The 21,666-nt window shown below is 31.0% G+C and overlaps 4 protein-coding genes and 1 long non-coding RNA gene across 5 annotated transcripts; 1 reads left to right on the top strand and 4 right to left on the bottom strand.

The window, feature by feature from the left end:
• Nucleotides 1-674: 674 nt before the first annotated feature.
• Syt4 (Synaptotagmin 4) lies at nucleotides 675-7,232 on the top strand. The gene is made up of 6 exons (XM_066724933.1): nucleotides 675-874; nucleotides 1,832-2,121; nucleotides 2,205-2,612; nucleotides 2,679-2,837; nucleotides 2,912-3,229; nucleotides 3,597-7,232. Exons 1-6 carry the CDS (start codon nucleotides 823-825, stop codon nucleotides 3,714-3,716), a joined length of 1,347 nt encoding a protein of 448 aa, XP_066581030.1. The 5' UTR covers nucleotides 675-822; the 3' UTR covers nucleotides 3,717-7,232.
• An 85-nt stretch (nucleotides 7,233-7,317) lies between these two features.
• Dolk (Dolichol kinase) lies at nucleotides 7,318-10,140 on the bottom strand. Its single transcript, XM_066724932.1, has 7 exons — nucleotides 9,912-10,140; nucleotides 9,421-9,674; nucleotides 9,090-9,310; nucleotides 8,834-9,022; nucleotides 8,553-8,762; nucleotides 8,139-8,466; nucleotides 7,318-8,078 (listed from the first exon to the last, which is right to left on the bottom strand). The coding sequence occupies exons 1-7, from the start codon at nucleotides 9,989-9,991 to the stop codon at nucleotides 7,945-7,947; spliced, it is 1,416 nt and encodes a 471-aa protein (XP_066581029.1). The 5' UTR covers nucleotides 9,992-10,140; the 3' UTR covers nucleotides 7,318-7,944.
• A 364-nt stretch (nucleotides 10,141-10,504) lies between these two features.
• Nucleotides 10,505-13,317, bottom strand: Pgi (glucose-6-phosphate isomerase). The gene is made up of 11 exons (XM_066724931.1): nucleotides 13,138-13,317; nucleotides 12,830-12,923; nucleotides 12,570-12,761; nucleotides 12,408-12,488; nucleotides 12,129-12,344; nucleotides 11,795-12,034; nucleotides 11,535-11,715; nucleotides 11,340-11,458; nucleotides 11,047-11,275; nucleotides 10,911-10,977; nucleotides 10,505-10,827 (listed from the first exon to the last, which is right to left on the bottom strand). Exons 1-11 carry the CDS (start codon nucleotides 13,266-13,268, stop codon nucleotides 10,704-10,706), a joined length of 1,674 nt encoding a protein of 557 aa, XP_066581028.1. The 5' UTR covers nucleotides 13,269-13,317; the 3' UTR covers nucleotides 10,505-10,703.
• A 687-nt stretch (nucleotides 13,318-14,004) lies between these two features.
• Nucleotides 14,005-16,480, bottom strand: LOC136772166 (dnaJ homolog subfamily C member 17). The gene is made up of 7 exons (XM_066724936.1): nucleotides 16,070-16,480; nucleotides 15,867-15,995; nucleotides 15,386-15,520; nucleotides 15,128-15,325; nucleotides 14,982-15,062; nucleotides 14,289-14,450; nucleotides 14,005-14,227 (listed from the first exon to the last, which is right to left on the bottom strand). The coding sequence occupies exons 1-7, from the start codon at nucleotides 16,145-16,147 to the stop codon at nucleotides 14,144-14,146; spliced, it is 867 nt and encodes a 288-aa protein (XP_066581033.1). The 5' UTR covers nucleotides 16,148-16,480; the 3' UTR covers nucleotides 14,005-14,143.
• A 1,915-nt stretch (nucleotides 16,481-18,395) lies between these two features.
• Nucleotides 18,396-19,440, bottom strand: LOC136786097 (uncharacterized). The gene is made up of 4 exons (XR_010824754.1): nucleotides 19,115-19,440; nucleotides 18,854-19,022; nucleotides 18,591-18,762; nucleotides 18,396-18,498 (listed from the first exon to the last, which is right to left on the bottom strand). It is a non-coding gene; the product is annotated as an uncharacterized lncRNA (long non-coding RNA).
• Nucleotides 19,441-21,666: the final 2,226 nt, after the last annotated feature.

Here is a 21,666-nt window from a genome sequence, read left to right as displayed (position 1 = left end):
CGACTCTACTCAATCGCTTTAAATTCCGGAAATTATATTATTCCTACTCGCACACGACATCGTGCTATAATACAATCTTTTGCAAGATTTTCTTCAATTTCGAGAATCCGCTCAGTCGTGCATGCGATAAATCTGACAAATATATCTTTACGAGTGTCATGTGATAGTAAAATTATCAATGATGCAACGTTTACGTAAATAATAGTAAACTGTATAATTATTATAAAACAATGATCAGTTACACAAATAATAAATTAATGTAATAAATTGTGTGTGTAAACATTATGAATAGTAATAATATAATAAACAATCGACATATGAATATTGCACTATTGGGAAAATTAATTAATAGGGGTTCGTTTTATTCAATTATTTAGCGAAAACATATATATGTACAAGAAAAAAGAAATTTGATTTTCTTTGGCAAGTGAGCACAGCCTGCGTCATAGGGAAAAGTTGAAAAGGAGGGAAGAGAGAGATGGATCGTTGGCAGTCCACGTGCAACGCAATTAAATTTGTGAGAGAGGGTGGAGCAGCAGGGTAAAAGACAGGTCTACCGTAGCGCCGCACCCCTAACGGAGTTTCTTCGAGCTTTCCCTCGTCGACTCTTCCAACGACGCGAAAGCTTTTGCGCGCAAGTCCTGTCGCCTCGTTGGCCTCTCTCACTCTCGGTCTATTGATCCGCTTTTCGTTGTTAGCTGCTGCCTGTGCCGTCGTGCATCGACGCACAGTTTTCACACTGTAAATATTACCTTCGCGAGGATCAGAAAAAACCAATCCTCTGGATTAAAGACACGCGAGTGAGGAAAATTCTTTCCAGCAATGGTTGGAGGCGTTTCGGAGGACGGCCCCATCATAAAACCCATCGATTCCGGTGAGTCCTCTCTCTCTCTCGTGCTCTTCCATATATTTTTATCTACCGCACCGTCTGATCTTAACCGTATGTTTCCACTTCCTATCGTCGCAATTAATATAATTCCAAAGTGATTTCCTTGAAACGTCAAACCTCAACGTCACGTGTTATATAGCATGGAAAAGATTATACATTTTGTAAAATATACAAATATTAATGCACATTATCAAATCTGGGGTGAATCATTGTGTTGTTTAGTCAATTTCTACGTTCTTCAGATTTGAGAAAATTGTTGATAAGCACGTAAGAGATTTTATATGCTTTTTTGTTAATATCATTTTACATGTTTGAATTATTGTTTTTTTATGCTTTTATTTGTGCTAAAGTGAGTAGCGTGAAAATAATTCCTTTAATAGCTTTATTTAGTTAAATATATATAATAATTATGTATTTTAGCTATATGTATTCCTTCAAAAATTATAATATATTTTTATTTATTTAACACATTGCCCCTCATTATGCCTTGACTTACCACTATTGTGAAATACAATAAACTGAGAAAATATATACTCGAATGTAAATTAAAATATTTTTATTATATATATATATATATATATATATATATATAGAAGATGATAAAATCAATCTTAGGAGTTTACATAATTATAAAAATGATACATTTGCGTCCGAGCTATAGTTATTAAAAATTTTTAAACTGCGTAATAAAAAGCTTTTCACATCTTTATAAACGCAAAGGTTTGTGATAATCGCAAAAAGACAACGTTATCGTTATGTTTCTTTATATTACGTATATATATTATTCAACAGGTTGATAAAATATAGAAAGGAGCTCATAATAATGTAAATAATTAAATTAAGATAATTAAATAAGAGAAATATTAGAAGAATAGAGTAACGAGCATACAGGACGTGATTAGGGCAAGTTAACAAAGTGAGACAAGAATCTAATTATTTCAGGACAATCGGTGGGGGTTTCGACAACAACACTTGTCGAGCTATGCCTCGCCGTTGCTTCCTTGGTGTGCGCCGTCGCGATGACCTGGTTGCTCTGTAGACGACGTCGCGAGCACATGAAATTGCAATCTGAAAAATCTGTAGCATTCAGACCACCTCACCGGAAACCAACTGCTGTCAAGAGCCCAGGAAGCAACACTCACTACTTGAAAAAGAGTCCCAGTCCCACCGGTATAGGAAAGAGCCCTCCAGGATCTGGAGCACAAACTCCCAGTCCAACTGGATCACATGCAGTACATAATTTTAATTATCATTATCACTGCTTCGTAATTAACATTCACAGATATAGTGCTAAGTGTGTTGAAAAATATTTCAGTCGTCGAATCCAGGATCCAAAACGAGAACACCGCAGGATAATAACAGTCCTGTTCAAACTCCATTCGCAGAAACAACTTTGACCATCGAGAGTGATAAAGCTGAAATAGAAAAGAACGAGAAGGTAGAACGTGGGAAATTAGGTGCAGAGGGTAGTAGGGATGGCTTGGGAGAGTTGGTATTTGTCGTACGATATATGAACGAGTATGGTACGCTGGTCGTCACCGTCGTAAAGTGCAAGGACCTCCCTGCTAGAGGACAAGAAAATGCCACATGTGACCCTTACGTGAAACTTTTGCTTTTACCAGCCAAAGAACATCGAGTCAAGACCAGAGTCCTCAGGAACACCAGAGACCCCGTATACGACGAGGACTTTACATTCTTTGGCATATCTCAAGCTCAGCTTAAGGTAGGAGAGCCTCGATTTATCTCCTCTTCATAGCAAACTTCATCATTAATCTTTCATATCCTACAGGAAATAAGTTTACACTTCATCGTGCTGAGCTTCGACAGGTACTCGCGAGATGACATAATAGGTGAAGTGATTTGTCCACTATCGACGATCCCTGGATTTGGGAAGGTAAACACTGAAGATTTTTCGCTGACTCGAAAGATCTGCCCGAGGAGCTTTAAGGTATTTTTCGATTGAGAAATTGAACGAAAAAAATTGGGTATTTTTAATGATATTTAAAATAATTAATTGTGCAGATTCAAGCTCAAGGTAGGGGAGAATTGTTGGTCTCGTTATGCTGGCAGCCATTTTTGTCTCGTTTGAAAGTGGTAGTACTGAAGGCACGAAATTTGCCAAAGATGGACGTGACTGGTTTGGCTGATCCTTATGTTAAGATTTATCTACTGTACGACACCCATCGTATCGCTAAGAAGAAGACCCATGTGAAGAAGCGCACGCTGAATCCAGTCTTCAACGAGGCCTTTACTTTTGAAATACCAAATGGAGCCGAGGGGTTCAAACACGCCAGTCTTGAATTCACTTTGCTGGATTGGGATCGCGTTACCAAGAACGAGGTGAGTGATTGAATAATCTAGGCTAATTATAAATTAAATTGCATCTTTTTCTTAGGCATGGTACCACTTAAAAATAATATTACAAAAGAAAGTTACAAGAAATGCGTATAATATGCGATGTGTAATACGAACCATGAAAAAAAGCATTTTAAAATTTGTAAAAATTTATTCGATTAAATTATTTCTTAATATTAATTTGACGTTTGCAAATTAAGCGTAAGCGCCAATTAGACATTTAGAAATTTTAATTTATAACATCACACATACGCTAATAAATGGAATAGACACGTGCGAGATGTTCAACCATCGTCTTAAAGAATTATCGAAAGTTAGGAAGGATGGACTAAGTGAAATGAATTGATTTCAGGTGATTGGTCGGTTGATTCTTGGTGGTAAGAAATGTCAAGGATCAGCATTGAGTCATTGGGAAGAAATCAGCAAGTCGGATATGCGACAGATAGCTGAGTGGCACAAGTTGAGAGAATAAATATTTCCATGACACGAGAAGGTATATCCTGTATCTAAAATTTCCTTTTAACCACCTGTCACTATTCTTCAAAGCGTTAGCACTATTCCCGCGAAACCATTGATGCCCCACGATTTAAGGGCTGTCTGTTTTATAAACCTAAATAAAACTCGTTGTGCATTAAGCTTGAAGCAGGTGGTCATTAGTCCGCTCCGACCTTGCCGTTAAATACTTCTGTGTACAAATTTTATTGATATTTAAACATTCTTCCTTTTTTTGTCTTCTTTTATTTTAATGCATTCATCAACGAAAGACAAATCGATTGCCAATGCTTTTCTTCATTTGCAAGTTCTACACATAACGAGTTTATACTAAATAATATACAACAGAATGATTTCGTAATATTGCGGATGTGTATGGTCCAGGCGGACTGATAAGAAAGAAGCTTTACAATTAAAAACAAATAGAGTTTAAGATGGTTTAAGAGGACTGATTTAATTCAAAGTGACAGTAGAATATTATTATAGATATTGCGAGTACCAAAATAAGCATTGCAGGGTCGTGCACTTTGGATAAGGGTCTTAGGTATTTTAAATCGTGCTCATACGTGAATTATACGAGTTCACTTCTGGAAAGTATAGTAACTAGTGATTGGGCTTTGCATAAAAAGAGATTAGTAAACTTTTGTGGTTTGCCAAGTGTGATGGATGTGCAACGAAATATTTAGCTAACTTGCTGGATGTGTATATTCTATAACGATAAATAATTCTTCATAGTAAGCAAGATAAATGTCACAATGGAATACGTCCCAACTTCAATTTGATTCTCTTTAAAAGAAACAACAGGTTTAGGATTTTAGAAAACAGCCTTATTTTTATCTTTATCGGTTTAATGATAAGAACGATGCACGTGTTTGACTAATATAAACTGGCTATCTATAGATAGAACTGTTTAAGGATTTCGTTGCACAGTCCTACCAAGATCGATGAAAGATTTATTGCATTATTGCAGTATGACCAGAATCGAATGTTAGGATATTGTTATTTTTTTCTTTTATTATTAATCGATGTATATAGTAGATTTGCCTGGTACGTTTCACATGACACGTAGAGACGCTCCTAGAAACGAGAAGAGCGCAGTTTCGAGCGGATATTACGATTAGATTAGTTATAATATATTTATAGAGAGGAATGGAGGAATTTTTTGAGGAAACTGACCTAATTAAACAGTCGAGCAACTGTCAACTCACACTTTGACACGTGAGATGAACTTACTGTATACATTAAGTGTGTTTTCTGTTGCTGCAGCGCTCAATTGGTGTAATAAGTTTATGTAAGACCAGTGTATGATATCACATTCTAACTGATTGCACTAAATGAGCAGTGCACCAATAAAAAACAGACCAATAATATAAAGTGTGTTGATACATAAAAAACAGACTTGAAAGGAATCAGCAGTATTTGAAAAAGTAAATTAATGTGGGATACGATTAAGTTGTATGTATTTCTCATTATATGAAACAAATAATATAAAAAAAGAATATCTTTTTGGTTGTGTATTTTAAGTGTTGAGTGTAAATTTAGACTTGAAGTAGAAAAATTGTTGGAGTTTCTTTGCTGACGCGTAGAAAATGTATGTATTTATTATACGATGAGCAGAAAGTCAGATTTCCTCTGTTAAATCATACTCAGATTTATATTTAACAATCTTTATGTTTTGTTACTAAGAATCAAATCTCAAGTGAATTTTGTATTAACTTATTTTTTGTAAAATAGAATTAGCAACAATTCAGTTTTATCAATTTACTTCTTAAAGATGAGTTTAGTAGTACAAAAACTGTGTGAATTAAGCAAAGCAAACAATTAGAAGAAAATATTAAACGCTTAATCGAAAGTAAGATCAGAACGTTTATCAAATGTATACTAAATATAATAAAAATTTCGTCGATTCCCTAAATAAAATAAGCTGTTCTTACAAAATATATTTAGCATTAACCAACAAAATTGAAGTTAATTATGCATTAATTTCAGTTAATATTATGAAAATCCGTGCAATGGCTGTAAAAATATATTTAGCTCTTATTACGTTAATTTCGTTTATCGTCCTTGCTAGACTAAATATTTATCAAAGTTAACTTTTTGGTTTTACAAATTGAATTTTTTAGTAAAGCAGATTTTAGAAAAGTGTTAATTATACTAGAAATAAGCATTCCCATGAATCACGTTATACAAGTATAATTGTAAATTTGTTATGGTAGTTGATAAATATTTACTATTTGCGAATAAACAATAGACATGTAAGCTTTATAAATGGATATTTCTGCAGTAAGAAAATTCTACGACTTTATTTTGTAGAACTTTATTCTCTCACTGCTTGTTCGAAACAATGCATAAAATCTTTTGCACATACACATACATACAGACACTGCGTGATTTTGCTCTTCTATTTGCTTCGTATTAAAGAATTAAAGCAAACATTAAGCCTGGATTCACTTTCATTATACCGTTTCACTATTGCCTCAAGTTTAATATAGAAAAACTTAATGTATCTTATTTCAGCTTTTTGCACTAGTGAAACAGATTAAAAAAAGACAGGCTGGCTACATTGAAGTTATTTTCCTACTGCAAAATACAGAAATGGCGAACCTGTGGCACATCGAAAAAATTTAACGCTATGTGCGAGCCACTCGAGAGAAATAAATATCAGAACAGTAACTGCAAATTGTTCGACGAATAATTATAGTTTTTATAAAACTTCCATTTTTTTTAAATTTGTGTATTAGGAATCGAAATATTGGTTGCTAAAGCAGTTTTTCTATTAGATACTGATCCAATTAATTTTCTATTATTGCAAAATGTTCAGCACTTTAATTTTTCAAAATTTAATGACTCTCTATAATTGGCATGCGGACACGAAAATACGTTCGCCATCCCTGCCTTTAGAGTGTGGTCCATGATTATTAATCGTGTTTTTCATTGTACATGTGTATTTATTTCGGGGTTAATTCTAAGTATAGACGATAATTGCTTTTGTCAAGGTAATACCGTAAAAATTATAATACTGTATCATATTCAATTAAATTAAGAGCGATGGATCCATCTCATGCTACAAGACATTGGTCCACTATTTGCAAAAGACAATATACGGAGAAAAACAGCAACGAGAAAATAATAATAAAAAAAAATATCGTCGCATATCAGTTTACATATGTACTATAAAGTAGCGCGAACAATACTGATACATAAGCCAAGAAGTAATTTATAAGGCAAATGTTCACTTGCTGTTTAATTTTGATTAAAGCATAACGCGTCATTGCATTCATTAAGTATCAATGTGACTGTTATTTTTCTCCGTATAATTTTGAACAGTTTTTAGTACCTATTAATTTAAAATTGTGTAGTCAATTTAACTCAATGAGTAAGTTTTCATTTTTCATGCAGAAGAGCAAAAGAAGCTGTGACATATGCGAAAATGCTATGTCTTGACAGAGTTAAGGCTGTGTGGTCAATAAAAAATTCAAACAATGCTTACTATATTTTTTACAAACCTTACTTAAAATTACAGGTAAAGGGAAATAGAATTGATTAAAAATAAGCAAAATTTATGGAATTATATAACTGTCTTTATAAAAATATTTTATTAACACATGTATATTTTATATATTTCGTAAAGCATAAAAATATTTGTAGAGTAGACAAATGCATTAATATGTGGGAATGCAGATATTTTACACTAAAATGAGTAAAATACATTTTACGGAAAAATGCAATTATTACTACCTTAATAAATAATAAAAAAAATCGTACTACAGAATACCGAAGTTTAATCCTGATGAAATGCAGTTTTATAAACTTAAAGCAATTAAGGTGATTGTTCGTCGCTCTTTTTAGCCTTATTTTGCAAAGATATACACATTTAAAATATATACAGAGCAAACAAACATTCTATACATCGTCTGTAAGCATGCATATTTTCATTAAAATGCAGTTTAACAATCAAATTAAATTAGAGATACATCGCCTTATTTTTTGTATCTTCAAGTACTGCTCAATTATTTACAATAAAAAATTATTTACTAATATACAACAGACAAATATATAGTAGTTAAAAATAAATAAGCGTAAATTAATTCTTGGTTCACTGCTAATCTTAATTAACTTTTCAATAACAAATAATAAACAAATATATCACATACTTTGTGTGCGATTGTAATGTTCTTAAGAGTATATCAATCTTCATAAGAAACTAGCTAAATAAGCAAACATACGTACATTAATAATGGCAATTCTAAATTGTCAATTTGGTCTGTCAATGCCTCTACAAGAGAGACGACAATTATAGCTAATGTAGTTTGTACCATAACCAACCAATTTTCAACGTACCCTAAGGATATGAAAATTTTAAGTAACATATTATTAACTTAAATAATTTATAATCACTTACCAAAACAGGCAAAACAAATTACTGTTAATAGCTGACTAGCAACGCAAGCTACTGTTCCTTCAATCGATTTTTTTGATACAGGCCATTTATGATTTCCCCAAGTACTTCCAACAATGCTAGCTGCAGTATCACCAATTCCCAAACTTAGTACACCACTGAGTAAGGGTATCATTTGTAAATTGTTTGTTGGCATCCAAAGTGGTAAAGATAGTCCAGCCAACAAATATAATGGAGTTAATGCTATCAAATGATCTTTTTCATCACAAAATGAAAAATATCCTTGTTTTAAGAATTGTTGTAGTGGTGGTAATTTCATTTGTCGAAGTAGCTAAAAATTTGAAAAAGTTGGTTTAAACACATTACATTGTTCAATTATTAATAATTAATCTGCTATTGTGATAAAGCACAGCATACCTCAAGCAGGATAAATAAACACATCATAGATCCACTGGCAAGATATAATAAAGATTGATCATATATGAAACCAGGGATGTAAACTAGTACAGCCAGAATATGGAAAAGCTTTCTTTCTGAAGTTGTAGCCTGAGATTTTGATGCTATTTTATATTTTATGAACACAGCAGAAAGTATTAACAGAGTAGCCCAATATGCTATTATTATAACCTGAAATATATATTTAGTTAAAGTCCCATCTTCTTACACCATCAGAAAGTAATTTTTCTAATTTAACTTACTCTGCTTTTCTTGCGAAAGATAAACAATATTATCCAAGTTATTGGATCTTGATCAAGTAAAATATAAAGTAATGGAAGAATAATAATTGCCAGTAAACTAATCATTAATAAGTAAAAATATGTGACCTTATAAAAAATTTGAAATTGTCCACATAGTAAACACAATGTTACAACATATATTATGCCCATCTGAAAAATAATTGCAATTAAATTAATTTGATAAATTGAAAAAGGCAATCAGTGCTTAATTACTTGCCTGCAAAATAACGGTAATAATGTCATTAGTATGTATTGGAGGTAAATGATATCTTAAGGGCAGATTTGTAAATGCAGAAAGTAAGCATAATATGCCTCCATGCATAACAGCAGTTGCTTCTCCAATTGTGAAACACTTAGGAAATCTTGACATTAATTGCAATACACCCCAAGTGCCTAAGCTGGCAACGGTCAATCCCCATGTGACACTTACCAATAGTGCTGGTTTAGTAAATTCATACTTATAAGTATTCCAATTTAGTCATCAAAATATATACTTTAATTTCTTTGAAAAGGTTTTAGTATTTTTAGCAGATCAATGGGATACATACCTTTATTTACTATAAGAAGATACAGCAAAGATGTTATAATTGCTGGTAAAAAATAAATAACTTGGTAGTCTTTAACTGCTATTTTTTCAAAGGAAAAGCGAAAAAAGAGGCATAAACAGCTAGCAACCAATCCGAAACCTGTGATACCAACAAGTAGACAAATTTCTGAATAGCTGCTATCTTCTCTTAATATTGTTATAATGGCACAAATTCCTACTAGAAGTCCAAGCCAGAAGCCACTTGTAGCATTTGGTCTAAAAATTTGTAGGATAATTCATTGTTTATATTAACATTACAGGTTAAGTAAACACAACTATAAATTAAATGTCATTTGTCATTGTTGAAGAAAATAAAAATGGTTAATATAGTATTTATAAATAGCATATATTACATTCATCATGAGTAATGTAAAATATAGATAAATGCTGAATGAATTATTCTTTAAGGTTATGTTTTATCTTAAAGGAAAAGTTTATTATGAATGAACATACCGATGTCGTACTCCATTATTTTCTAAGCTCTGTGATATTCTTTTTTCAAGGTGTACATTCCACCAATTTATACTTTCCATTTTGTAGAGAATGGTTAGCTTTTTTTATAGATTAATAACCACACCCCCTCACTCAGTCATGTAAAATGAAATAAACGATTAAACTACACTACACTACACTGACATAAGCTGAAATTACACATCAGTGAATACGCTTTTTATGACGTACTGACGCGCTTCATACCCGTAATATACCTACTTAAGGAGCAAAGTGCATCACATTTCTGTCGATATTAACGCAGTGTAAAAATTAATAGTTCTGTTAACGAAGAATGAATAAAAATTTTGGAAATATCTCTATTTAAATTATTTCAGATATATTGTAAAACATTAGACCTGTAAATACCGAGTTATTTTTATTTTATAGACAACCGCGTATTAATAAACGAATTAATTTTTTTCGACGTTATATTACGTCGGAGGAGACAAAAAATTATTCTCACATAAAACACACAAATGCCCACTATATTTTACAATCTATCTGTTTTAGGTTATATTGTAATCACTTAAAACTAACAATTCTATTCCTCTTCTCTGTAGTCATTTCGTTTAAATATATTTTTACCTATAAAAGTATACATACATAAAATAAATTAATTGCAGATTTAATAAAAAATTTGACAATTCAACAAACATTCTATGATCTTTTGAAATCACGCTATATTCAACATCTAAAAATTTGGTATATAATTTAAACAGTATTTATTTCTGTAAGGTATGATGCAGGTTATTTTTAAGATTTATTGGCTTTTATGAACGCAATTAGTCCATTGGTTGATGAATCATGAGTTGTTACTTTGTCAGCACTGGCAAGCTCAGGCTCAATAGCTTTAGCAAGTTGTTTTCCTAACTCAACTCTAAAAACATATATACCTAGTAAGATACTTTGCATAATTCTTCAAATAAAATGTAAAGAACTTGCATAATTATATTTACATACCCCCATTGATCATAGGAGTTAATATCCCAAATCACACCCTGCACAAAAATTTTGTGCTCGTATGCAGCTATAAGTAAAGAAATTAGTATTCAAATTTGTATTATAGTTTATATTAAACTAGTTCTGTTATACTAACCAATTAATGCTCCAAGAGTAAAGGGAGATATTTTCTTAACCAAAATGCTATTAGTTGGTCTATTGCCTTCAAATACCTTATGTGGTAATAGTAAGCTGACTTGTTCAGGGTTCAATCCCGATTTTTCCAGCTCATCTTTAGCTTGAGCTGATGATTTACCTTTCATTAAAGCTTCTGTTTGTGCCAGAAAATTAGAAAGTAGAATTTTGTGATGTAAATCACCTTGAACCTATATATTATTATTAAAAAATTTTTTTGTTATTAAGTTTATATAATTATAAATATTAATATACCTGATTGTGTGACAAAACAGGAGCTATAAAATCAGCAGGAATTAGCCTTGTGCCTTGATGTATCAATTGATAAAATGCATGTTGACCATTTGTTCCTGGTTCTCCCCATACAATTGGACCTAAGAGATTATTATTTAATTATTATTTATTGTAGAATGTATTACTTAAAAAATAATTTGATTGAGTAAGGCATACCAGTAGAGTAATTAACAGTTGTGCCAGCACATGTTACATATTTGCCATTACTCTCCATATCTCCTTGTTGGAAATAAGCAGCAAATCTGTGTAAGTATTGATCATATGGCAATAAAGCATGAGTTTCCACATTATAAAAGTTATGATACCAAACTCCTAATAAGGCTAATATGACAGGTACCTAACAAATTTTAATTTCAAATAAGATTAGTTTTCCAAAATAACTAAAAAAATTCACCTTTATATGATTAACTACTTACATTTTTTTCTAATGGAGCAGAACAAAAATGTTTATCCATATAATGTGCTCCACTAAGTAGTTTTTCAAAATTATCAAAGCCAATGGATAAGCAAATTGAAAGTCCTATAGCAGACCATAAAGAGTATCTTCCTCCTACCCAGTCCCAAAAGCCAAACATATTCTTCTCATTTATACCAAATTCTTTTACTTTTTGTGTATTAGTGGACAAAGCGACAAAATGCGATTCAATAGCAGAATTCTAAAGTAAGTACACATTATTACTTTTAAATCAATTATTTAGCTGTTTAAAACATGTTTTTATATTTTGTCTATTATTAAAATTTATTATTTACATTCTTTAATGCATCCAATAGCCATAATTTTGCAGAGTTTGCATTAGTTATAGTTTCCTGAGTTGTAAATGTTTTAGAAGCTATAATGAACAAGGTAGTTTCTGGATTTAATTTCTTTAATGTTTCTGCAATATGAGTGCCATCAATATTACTGACAAAATGAACATTAGGGCCTATGCGATATGGTTTTAAAGCTTCTGTTACCATTAAAGGACCCTATTTAAAAAAAAAAACAATTATGATAAAATTAGTCATAATTTTATTTAATAAATAACTTACCAGATCTGAGCCACCAATACCAATATTAACAACATCTGTAATAGGTTTACCAGTAAAGCCTTTCCATTCTTTTGAAATTATCTATATCAAGCAGATTGATCAGAAACATCTGATTACTCCAACTAAATACATTATATGTTTACAATGGATAATTTTATTTACCTGATTTGTAAATTGCTTCATATGTTCCAATACAGCATTTACTTCTGGCATTACATCTTTACCATCAAGCAAAATTGGTGAATTGGTTCGGTTACGCAGTGCAATATGTAAAACTGCTCTGTTCTCAGTAAAGTTAATTTTTTCACCTGAAAACATGGCATTTCTAGTTTCTTCAACTTGACGTGCCTGGGCCTAAAACAGTATAACCACTGTTATTATTAATTAACAAGTGTTACACACTCATTATAATAAATTTATACCAGTTCAAATAACAGTTGCAATACATCTGATGTAATACGATTCTTGGAATAATCAAGGAGAATAGGGCCATCATCCGGAGTAAGAAGTTCTAAGCTGATTAATTTGAAATATTTGATTTTAATATTAATGTACAAATAATAAAAAACTAATTAGTTACTCAACACATTGGCATATTTTGCTACACCTAATGATATTAAAAAAACTAATAAAAATGCTAGACCTTAACCGCATTTAAATTTTACCTATTATACATGAAATATTTAAGGTCATTTAAAGGTCATGTGTCAAGGCTGCCTTCATAACATACCTGAATTTTTGGAAACGATTTGGGTCTTCATTAAACAGATCGTTTATATTAATTTTTGATCCATTGCTCGTAAAATACTGTTGAAGTTTATTCCACACTGGTTCACTCGTTAAAGGCGCTTTTGGTTTCATTTTTAAAATTATACGATAAGTGAATGTCACGTTTGCTGCAGTTCGCTGGCCTGCTACGGTCAACTACGGTGCTGCCAGCTCTGCCATACTCCAAAAGTTGACAATCGAAATCAGTGATGCCAGAATTGGCTCTTTTGCAGTCAAACAAACGAATGGAGGGGGATACATGCATGCATCCGGACGCACATCTACATGAGAAACATAATTGTGTTTTAGCTACAAAACAACCAATTCTGGCATCACTGATCAAAATTAGAAAGAGATGGATGGATTATGAATTGATTATGGGGTAATTGCGCGACCCTCGACTGTTTGCAATTATAGCTTTCTATTTTTCTAATTTAACTTTTTTCTTCTTTCTCTTTTTAGCATGATATCCACGGTCCACCCTGTCCACCGTCATCGTGGTCATAGAACCAATTATATTAAGTTCATTAGCAAAATGGATTGATCAATATGTTCTTGTTATAATAGATGATTTTTAAAGTATAAAGATAACAAATTTATTTATATACATCTACAAAAGATCATTTCTTTAAAGATTCTTTGTTTTTGTTATTACAGTTATAAAACACACACAGCAGTGAAATAATTTGTTTAAATCTAAATTTAATTAATTACCACTAAGTAAATAGTATCGTTAATAGTTTTAAAGTTTTTTCATATACTGTAAATTTTAGTAATAATAATTTGGTTTTATTAATTACAAAAAGTAATAAATCATAATACTATAGTCTTCATTTTCTTCTAAATTTTTATTATATTCACATTTTCTTTAAAAAGTCAACAAAAACAATAAAATACAAACTTGCCTTCTATCAAATAAGGAATATAAATTTTCTTTATGTTACATCCAATTAAGTTATTAGTTTAATTTAGTCTGTTCTTTGTTCTTGAGCTCTTTTTATCTTATCAAGAACTGACCTCTCGAATTCTTTAAATTCATTTACAGTCCACTTCTAAAAACAGAATAATTTATTTTTTTAAGAAAACGAATATTTACATTTAAATCTTACATACCCTTGTATCTCTAGATTGTGAATCCTTATGTGAAGTAAATAATCTTGTTGATTGACCTTCTGTACAATCTACATTGTTTTTTGCTAATTTTGTATTAACCCATAAACCTTGAAGCTTTAGAGGGTTTTCTTTTAGGCCAGTTTCCAGTTTCACAGCAGATTCCTTGAATTTAATTAGATTTTAGATATTTATCTTAGTAGATAGGATGTACTTTCTTTAATTGCACATCACACTTCCATTACCTATTACTCTACACCTATTCTGAAGTAGGCATAGAATAATAATAAACACTGAATTAAATTGATGTGAGGGCATTTCAACTAAATTTACTCCATGCTTCTCTGATCTATACAGCCAACACCAAATATTAAGGAAAATTTCTGCAAAGGTATAGGCTTCAGAAGCACAGATTGAAGGTAGTTGAAGCACCAACAAATCAATTTGACACAATGTACCATTCTGCTATTTTGAACAATGTCCAACTACAGTTATGTTATTTAAACTTCATTTCTGAAAAGTTACCATTTTCAGTTTTTAGGATTTGCACTAATGCTTTAATAACAAAAAATCTTCAAATTTTTATAAAATAAGTAGAAATGCAAATGCTAATAAAACAAAATGATCTAACTTGGTAACCACACAAAACTCATGAATAAATGCAATTTATTTGCTGAACAATAAAAATCTACGTACAGCAGCTGCAGCCTCCTTAAACTCCACTATAGCTCTTCCTTCTTTTGTTGCCGACAATGCAAGAGCATTTATATCACCATGCTACAAAAAAAAATGTGTTAGTAAACAGATTCATATTCTAGTATTTTAAATAAAATTATCCATACTTGAGACAATATTTTGTATAAGGAATCATAATTGTATCCATTCTGTTTTGAATCTTTTCCTATTACTTTCCATCTAATTTTGACCCTAAAGGATTTTAATTTTTCATTCTCAATTTGCTCTTTCCTAAGTTCAATCAAACGTTGCATTTCTTCTTCCGTTTTCCTTCTTTCCTCTCTTTGTAACCTCTCCATTTCTGCCTAAAATGAATAAAATATTAAATATATATTACATTCATAAAATTAGCTAAAATTGTATACCTTTTGACGAAGTGATTCTTCATAAGCTTTTTCTTTCTCTTCCAAAATATCTTTAAATTTTTTCCTAACTGCATCATATTCTTTAATTCTAAGCTTACTTTGTTTTCTGGCATTTAATACTTTGTCATAAGCAATCTATAAAGAAAAAAAAATTTCAAACTAATTAAGAGTTTAATCAAATCTTTTAATTATAAAGGGATTAATGTACTAGGTAAAGCCTAACATATTAAACAATAATAGAATCTATAGCTAAGTCAGCCTGAAGCCTTAGTAAAACAAAATATCTTATAACTTGTGGTCAATAATTGAATTGAAATATTTTGATTATTATATATTACTAGCAAAATTCAACTTGGTTTGGCACAGTATTATTATTGTTAATATGGATAAATGTTTTTATATCATGTATTCGAAAATTGTAAAAGAAAAAATTATTAACTTTGCCTTAGTCACTGCTAAAATTTATATATAAATTTCATACCCTAGCAGATTCATCTGTTAAAATTTCCAATGCTTTAGAAAGCTGATGAAATAGCTCTGTAGCTTTTGGATTGTCGGGGTTTTTGTCAGGATGGCATGATAATGACTTTTTACGATAAGCTTTCTTGATCTAAAACAATAGAATAAATTAGTAATTTATAAGTATCTAGTCTATGACATTTTAGTGATTTAATAAAATAATACTTCTTGAATTGAAGAGGTTGGTAAAGCCCCAACCAATTCATATAAATCCAAATTTTGTAAATCACAGAAATTACTCATCTTCTTCTGTTTTCTTTTGAACTATTGTGAGTGAGTGAGAAATAACGCCACCAAGCCAAGCTTTAACCCTTGACTTGACTCAGCTGGCAGTCCTAAACAGTCCTAAATACTCCTGAGTCCTGCTGGTCCTGCTCCTACTGAAATGTGAGTGAAATGTCCTGCGTCTTATCTAGTATCTAGGTAGGGCTGGCAGCAGGCAGCACCTATCCTGTCTGCTGGTCCTGTCAGTTCCTAGCGTTCCTAGCACCAGGGCCACCAGGAGTTTGTTCATGACGTATGTATGTATTTGGGTCCTTCAGCAAGGTTGCCAAGTCCGCCATCTTGAATAGTACTACGCTCTATAGTAAGTGAATTTTGATATAAGGAATGCAGACTGCACAAAGTATACTGCCAGCGGAAATACGTCAGTAGCCATCTTAAATGCAGAACGTAATATATCAAAAATTATATATATTATATTCTCAGCCTGTCACCGTGAACGGCGTGAACGAAGACAAATGTTTTTTATACGGAAAAATAAAGTGTAATAAAGAAATAAGGAGTAGTGACAGCTTTGATCTATCTGACAGCTGATGTACTTATGGTATAAGTGAATAAATAAAATAAAAATGCTTTTCCTAAATTGATTTTTAATTTTGATAAAATGGTCAAATGTAGCCATTAATTAATTAGATTTGGTAATAAATACAACAAATGCGTTTTATTATAACAAATGAGTTGAGGTAAAATAAACTCAATGTTTTTATATTAATCTGTTAATAAATGCATTTTTTTATTTATTATTGAGTCCAATAAATTAATGGTTATTAAAAAAAAAATTCCTTGTAATGAAAAAAAAATGAAAAAATTTTAAACTTCACCAAGACTCGAACACGAGCCCACCGCATGACAAACGGCAACCTTACCGCCTGCGCTACAGCGCTCACTTGATGTACCAAGAGCAAAACAGCCTTTTAAAGACTGACTACAATTCTTTCACTAACTCGTCATAAACGATCAAGAATTAGCTGTAATAATAAATACATTTATCTACATAGCATTATTGTACTAAATTTATTGTTTTTAATTTGAAGCATACATTTTACATTAAGATACGATACTTTAAGGGTGTTCATGCAATACTCTAAATACAAAACTATTCATATGCTGGTTTATCATAGTTATTCGACTACATATAACAAATATTATAATATTACTTAATTAATTTATGATAGTTGAGCATATGAATAGTTTTGTATATAGAGTACTAAATGGTTACCCTTAAATTATCATATCTTCATGCAAAATGTATGCTTCAAATTAAAAACAATAAATTTAGTACAATAATGCTATGTAGATAAATGTATTTATTATTACAGCTAATTCTTGATCATTTATGACGAATTAATAAAAGAATTGTAGTAAGTCTTTAAAAAGGCTGTTTTGCTCTTGGTACATCAAGTGAGCGCTGTAGCGCAGGCGGTAAGGTTGCCGTTTATCAAGCGGTGGGCTCGTGTTCGAGTCTTGGTGAAGATTAAAATTTTTTCATTTTTGTTTCATTACAAAGAATTTTTTTTTTAATAACCGTTAACTTATTGGACTCAATAATAAATAAAAAAATGCATTTGTTAACAGATTAATATAAAAACATTGAGTTTATTTTACCTCAACTCATTTGTTATAATAAAACGCATTTTCTGTATTTATTACCAAATCTAATTAATTAATGGCTACATTTGACCATTTTATCAATATTACAAATCAATTTAGGAAAAGCTTTTTTATTTGCTTTGAGTTTTCAGGTAAACGCAGCACCACTTCACACGGATAACACGTAAAAATGTCACGGTTAGCGGTAGTCGCTCTTCTTCTAAAGCCAATGTTGCCTGAAGTCCAAATCACACCTATGCTCTCCAGGCATAGTTGTGTTTGTACCGCTTCCCTTTAAATTTTCTATACTCCTGCTGGCTAGCGCTTATCTTCATTTTTGTTGCTAAAAGCTTGATTCTGGCATCACTGCCGTGTGGAACTATTAGTTTGCTAATAAAAGCAGAGGCTTAATTTTAAGAGATTGCAACATATAGTAATTAATATAGATACAATTGTAAAAAGAAAACAAAAATTTTATTTTACATATATTAACTTTAAATAAAATCCCACAAAGTACTGTAAAATATCTAACATGTTATATTATATATCTAATCTGTCAGCTTCTTTATTTTAATATTCATCTCAATTATCACAGTTTGATCCTCAGCGATGACACAGTAACCACATTATGGTGAATCTATTCTTTTTTTTTAATGTTCGATCCACATAGCTTCATCCTCAGCAGTGATACAGTAAACACACGTACATTACTATAATTTAATCTGAAACAAAATCCCACAAAGTACTATAAAACATCTTACATTTTATATTATATATCTATTCTGTCATTTTCTTTATTTATTATTGTATTTACCCAAAATGCTGACTCATTTATTTTAATGTCTGTCTCAATTAACACAGTTTGATCCTCATCAGCGATGACACAGAAACAACATTATGGTGAATCTATTCCTTTTGTTTTAATGTTCAATCCACATAGCTCCATTCTCAGCATTAACATAGTAAACACTTTACAATAATTTAATCTGAAACAAAATCCCAAAAAGTACTATATAAAATCTTACATTTGAAATTACAAATGTAATCTGTCAGCTTCTTTATTTGTATCGTATTTACCCAATGTGTTGACTTGTTTATTTTAATATTCATCTCAATTATCACAGTTTGATCCTCAGCGATGACACAGTAACCATAATATGGTGAATCTATTCCTTTCATTTTAATGTTCAATCCACATAGCTCCATCCTCAGTAGTGACATAGTAAACACATTACTATAATTTAATCTGAAATAAAATCCCAGAAAGTACTATAAAATATCTTACATTTTATATTATATATCTAATTTGTCAGCTTCTTTATTTATTATTGTATTTACCCAGTTTTTTCACTCGTTTATTTTATTATCCGTCTCAATTAACATAGTTTGAATCTCAACGATGACACAATAACCACATTATGTTTAGTCTATTCCTTTATTTTAATTTTGAAAATCTGCATAGCTCCATCCTCAGCACAGTGACGTAGTAAACACATTACTATAATTTAATCTGAAATAAAATCCCACAAAGTACCACAAAATATTTATATCTTACATTTTATATTATAAAATTTATTGTTATACTTATCTAAAATGTTCAGTCCTTTATATACTTTTAAAAATTATTTTTATGTACATTTTACAAATTTCGTCACTTTATTTATTCACTTATACCATCAGTACATCAGCTGTCAGTAAGATTAAAACTGTCACTTTATTTCTTTATATTACTTTATAACTTGTGGTATGTATATACTAACATTTGTCTTGGCTCACGGACCATGCATTATGTATTTTGAAATTAGTAATTAGAAATATCTATATTGCGGTCCTTCTACAGTCTCTACCCTCTGACGTATTTCCGCCGACCAGTAGTATCAGCAGCGACTATAGCGTAGTACCCAAAATAGTACTACGCTATAGGATATGTCGCTTTTGGGTACTACGGTAGTACCGAAAGTACTACACTTGGCAACCTTGTCCTTCAGTCAATTCGGTCCACGAACAATCCTAAGGGCGTGTTCATAAAGCAAACAAGGTTGCCAAGTCCGCCATCTTGAATAGTACTACGCTCTATAGTAAGTGAATTTTGATATAAGGAATGCAGACTGCACAAAGTATACTGCCAGCGGAAATACGTCAGTAGCCATCTTAAATGCAGAACGTAATATATCAAAAATTATATATATTATATTCTCAGCCTGTCACCGTGAACGGCGTGAACGAAGACAAATGTTTTTTATACGGAAAAATAAAGTGTAATAAAGAAATAAGGAGTAGTGACAGCTTTGATCTATCTGACAGCTGATGTACTTATGGTATAAGTGAATAAATAAAATAAAAATGCTTTTCCTAAATTGATTTTTAATTTTGATAAAATGGTCAAATGTAGCCATTAATTAATTAGATTTGGTAATAAATACAACAAATGCGTTTTATTATAACAAATGAGTTGAGGTAAAATAAACTCAATGTTTTTATATTAATCTGTTAATAAATGCATTTTTTTATTTATTATTGAGTCCAATAAATTAATGGTTATTAAAAAAAAAATTCCTTGTAATGAAAAAAAAATGAAAAAATTTTAAACTTCACCAAGACTCGAACACGAGCCCACCGCATGACAAACGGCAACCTTACCGCCTGCGCTACAGCGCTCACTTGATGTACCAAGAGCAAAACAGCCTTTTAAAGACTGACTACAATTCTTTCACTAACTCGTCATAAACGATCAAGAATTAGCTGTAATAATAAATACATTTATCTACATAGCATTATTGTACTAAATTTATTGTTTTTAATTTGAAGCATACATTTTACATTAAGATACGATACTTTAAGGGTGTTCATGCAATACTCTAAATACAAAACTATTCATATGCTGGTTTATCATAGTTATTCGACTACATATAACAAATATTATAATATTACTTAATTAATTTATGATAGTTGAGCATATGAATAGTTTTGTATATAGAGTACTAAATGGTTACCCTTAAATTATCATATCTTCATGCAAAATGTATGCTTCAAATTAAAAACAATAAATTTAGTACAATAATGCTATGTAGATAAATGTATTTATTATTACAGCTAATTCTTGATCATTTATGACGAATTAATAAAAGAATTGTAGTAAGTCTTTAAAAAGGCTGTTTTGCTCTTGGTACATCAAGTGAGCGCTGTAGCGCAGGCGGTAAGGTTGCCGTTTATCAAGCGGTGGGCTCGTGTTCGAGTCTTGGTGAAGATTAAAATTTTTTCATTTTTGTTTCATTACAAAGAATTTTTTTTTTAATAACCGTTAACTTATTGGACTCAATAATAAATAAAAAAATGCATTTGTTAACAGATTAATATAAAAACATTGAGTTTATTTTACCTCAACTCATTTGTTATAATAAAACGCATTTTCTGTATTTATTACCAAATCTAATTAATTAATGGCTACATTTGACCATTTTATCAATATTACAAATCAATTTAGGAAAAGCTTTTTTATTTGCTTTGAGTTTTCAGGTAAACGCAGCACCACTTCACACGGATAACACGTAAAAATGTCACGGTTAGCGGTAGTCGCTCTTCTTCTAAAGCCAATGTTGCCTGAAGTCCAAATCACACCTATGCTCTCCAGGCATAGTTGTGTTTGTACCGCTTCCCTTTAAATTTTCTATACTCCTGCTGGCTAGCGCTTATCTTCATTTTTGTTGCTAAAAGCTTGATTCTGGCATCACTGCCGTGTGGAACTATTAGTTTGCTAATAAAAGCAGAGGCTTAATTTTAAGAGATTGCAACATATAGTAATTAATATAGATACAATTGTAAAAAGAAAACAAAAATTTTATTTTACATATATTAACTTTAAATAAAATCCCACAAAGTACTGTAAAATA

This window comes from Prorops nasuta, unplaced genomic scaffold, assembly GCF_024137725.1.
Source record: "Prorops nasuta isolate Cenicafe-Biocafe unplaced genomic scaffold, Cenicafe_Pnas_1.2 PNAS00003, whole genome shotgun sequence".
NCBI lineage: Eukaryota > Metazoa > Arthropoda > Insecta > Hymenoptera > Bethylidae > Prorops > Prorops nasuta.
Note: the sequence above shows the minus strand (reverse complement) of the source record. Positions and strands in the feature narration are given on the sequence as shown.

Coding starts and splice junctions, on each gene's coding strand:
- LOC136772166 (XM_066724936.1), bottom strand. CDS start 16,147: ATGAGTAATTTCTGTGATTTACAAAATTTGGATTTATATGAATTGGTT. Junction 15,063..15,127: donor TATACAAAATATTGTCTCAA/GTATGGATAATT, acceptor TTTTTTTTGTAG/CATGGTGATATAAATGCTCT. Junction 14,228..14,288: donor CACAATCTAGAGATACAAGG/GTATGTAAGATT, acceptor TTCTGTTTTTAG/AAGTGGACTGTAAATGAATT.
- Dolk (XM_066724932.1), bottom strand. CDS start 9,991: ATGGAAAGTATAAATTGGTGGAATGTACACCTTGAAAAAAGAATATCA. Junction 9,023..9,089: donor TTATTACCGTTATTTTGCAG/GCAAGTAATTAA, acceptor ATTATTTTTCAG/ATGGGCATAATATATGTTGT. Junction 8,467..8,552: donor GTTTATTTATCCTGCTTGAG/GTATGCTGTGCT, acceptor TCAAATTTTTAG/CTACTTCGACAAATGAAATT.
- Syt4 (XM_066724933.1), top strand. CDS start 823: ATGGTTGGAGGCGTTTCGGAGGACGGCCCCATCATAAAACCCATCGAT. Junction 875..1,831: donor CATAAAACCCATCGATTCCG/GTGAGTCCTCTC, acceptor TAATTATTTCAG/GACAATCGGTGGGGGTTTCG. Junction 2,613..2,678: donor TATCTCAAGCTCAGCTTAAG/GTAGGAGAGCCT, acceptor CATATCCTACAG/GAAATAAGTTTACACTTCAT.
- Pgi (XM_066724931.1), bottom strand. CDS start 13,268: ATGAAACCAAAAGCGCCTTTAACGAGTGAACCAGTGTGGAATAAACTT. Junction 12,924..13,137: donor AATCGTTTCCAAAAATTCAG/GTATGTTATGAA, acceptor CAAATTAATCAG/CTTAGAACTTCTTACTCCGG. Junction 11,716..11,794: donor CTGCTCCATTAGAAAAAAAT/GTAAGTAGTTAA, acceptor AAAATTTGTTAG/GTACCTGTCATATTAGCCTT.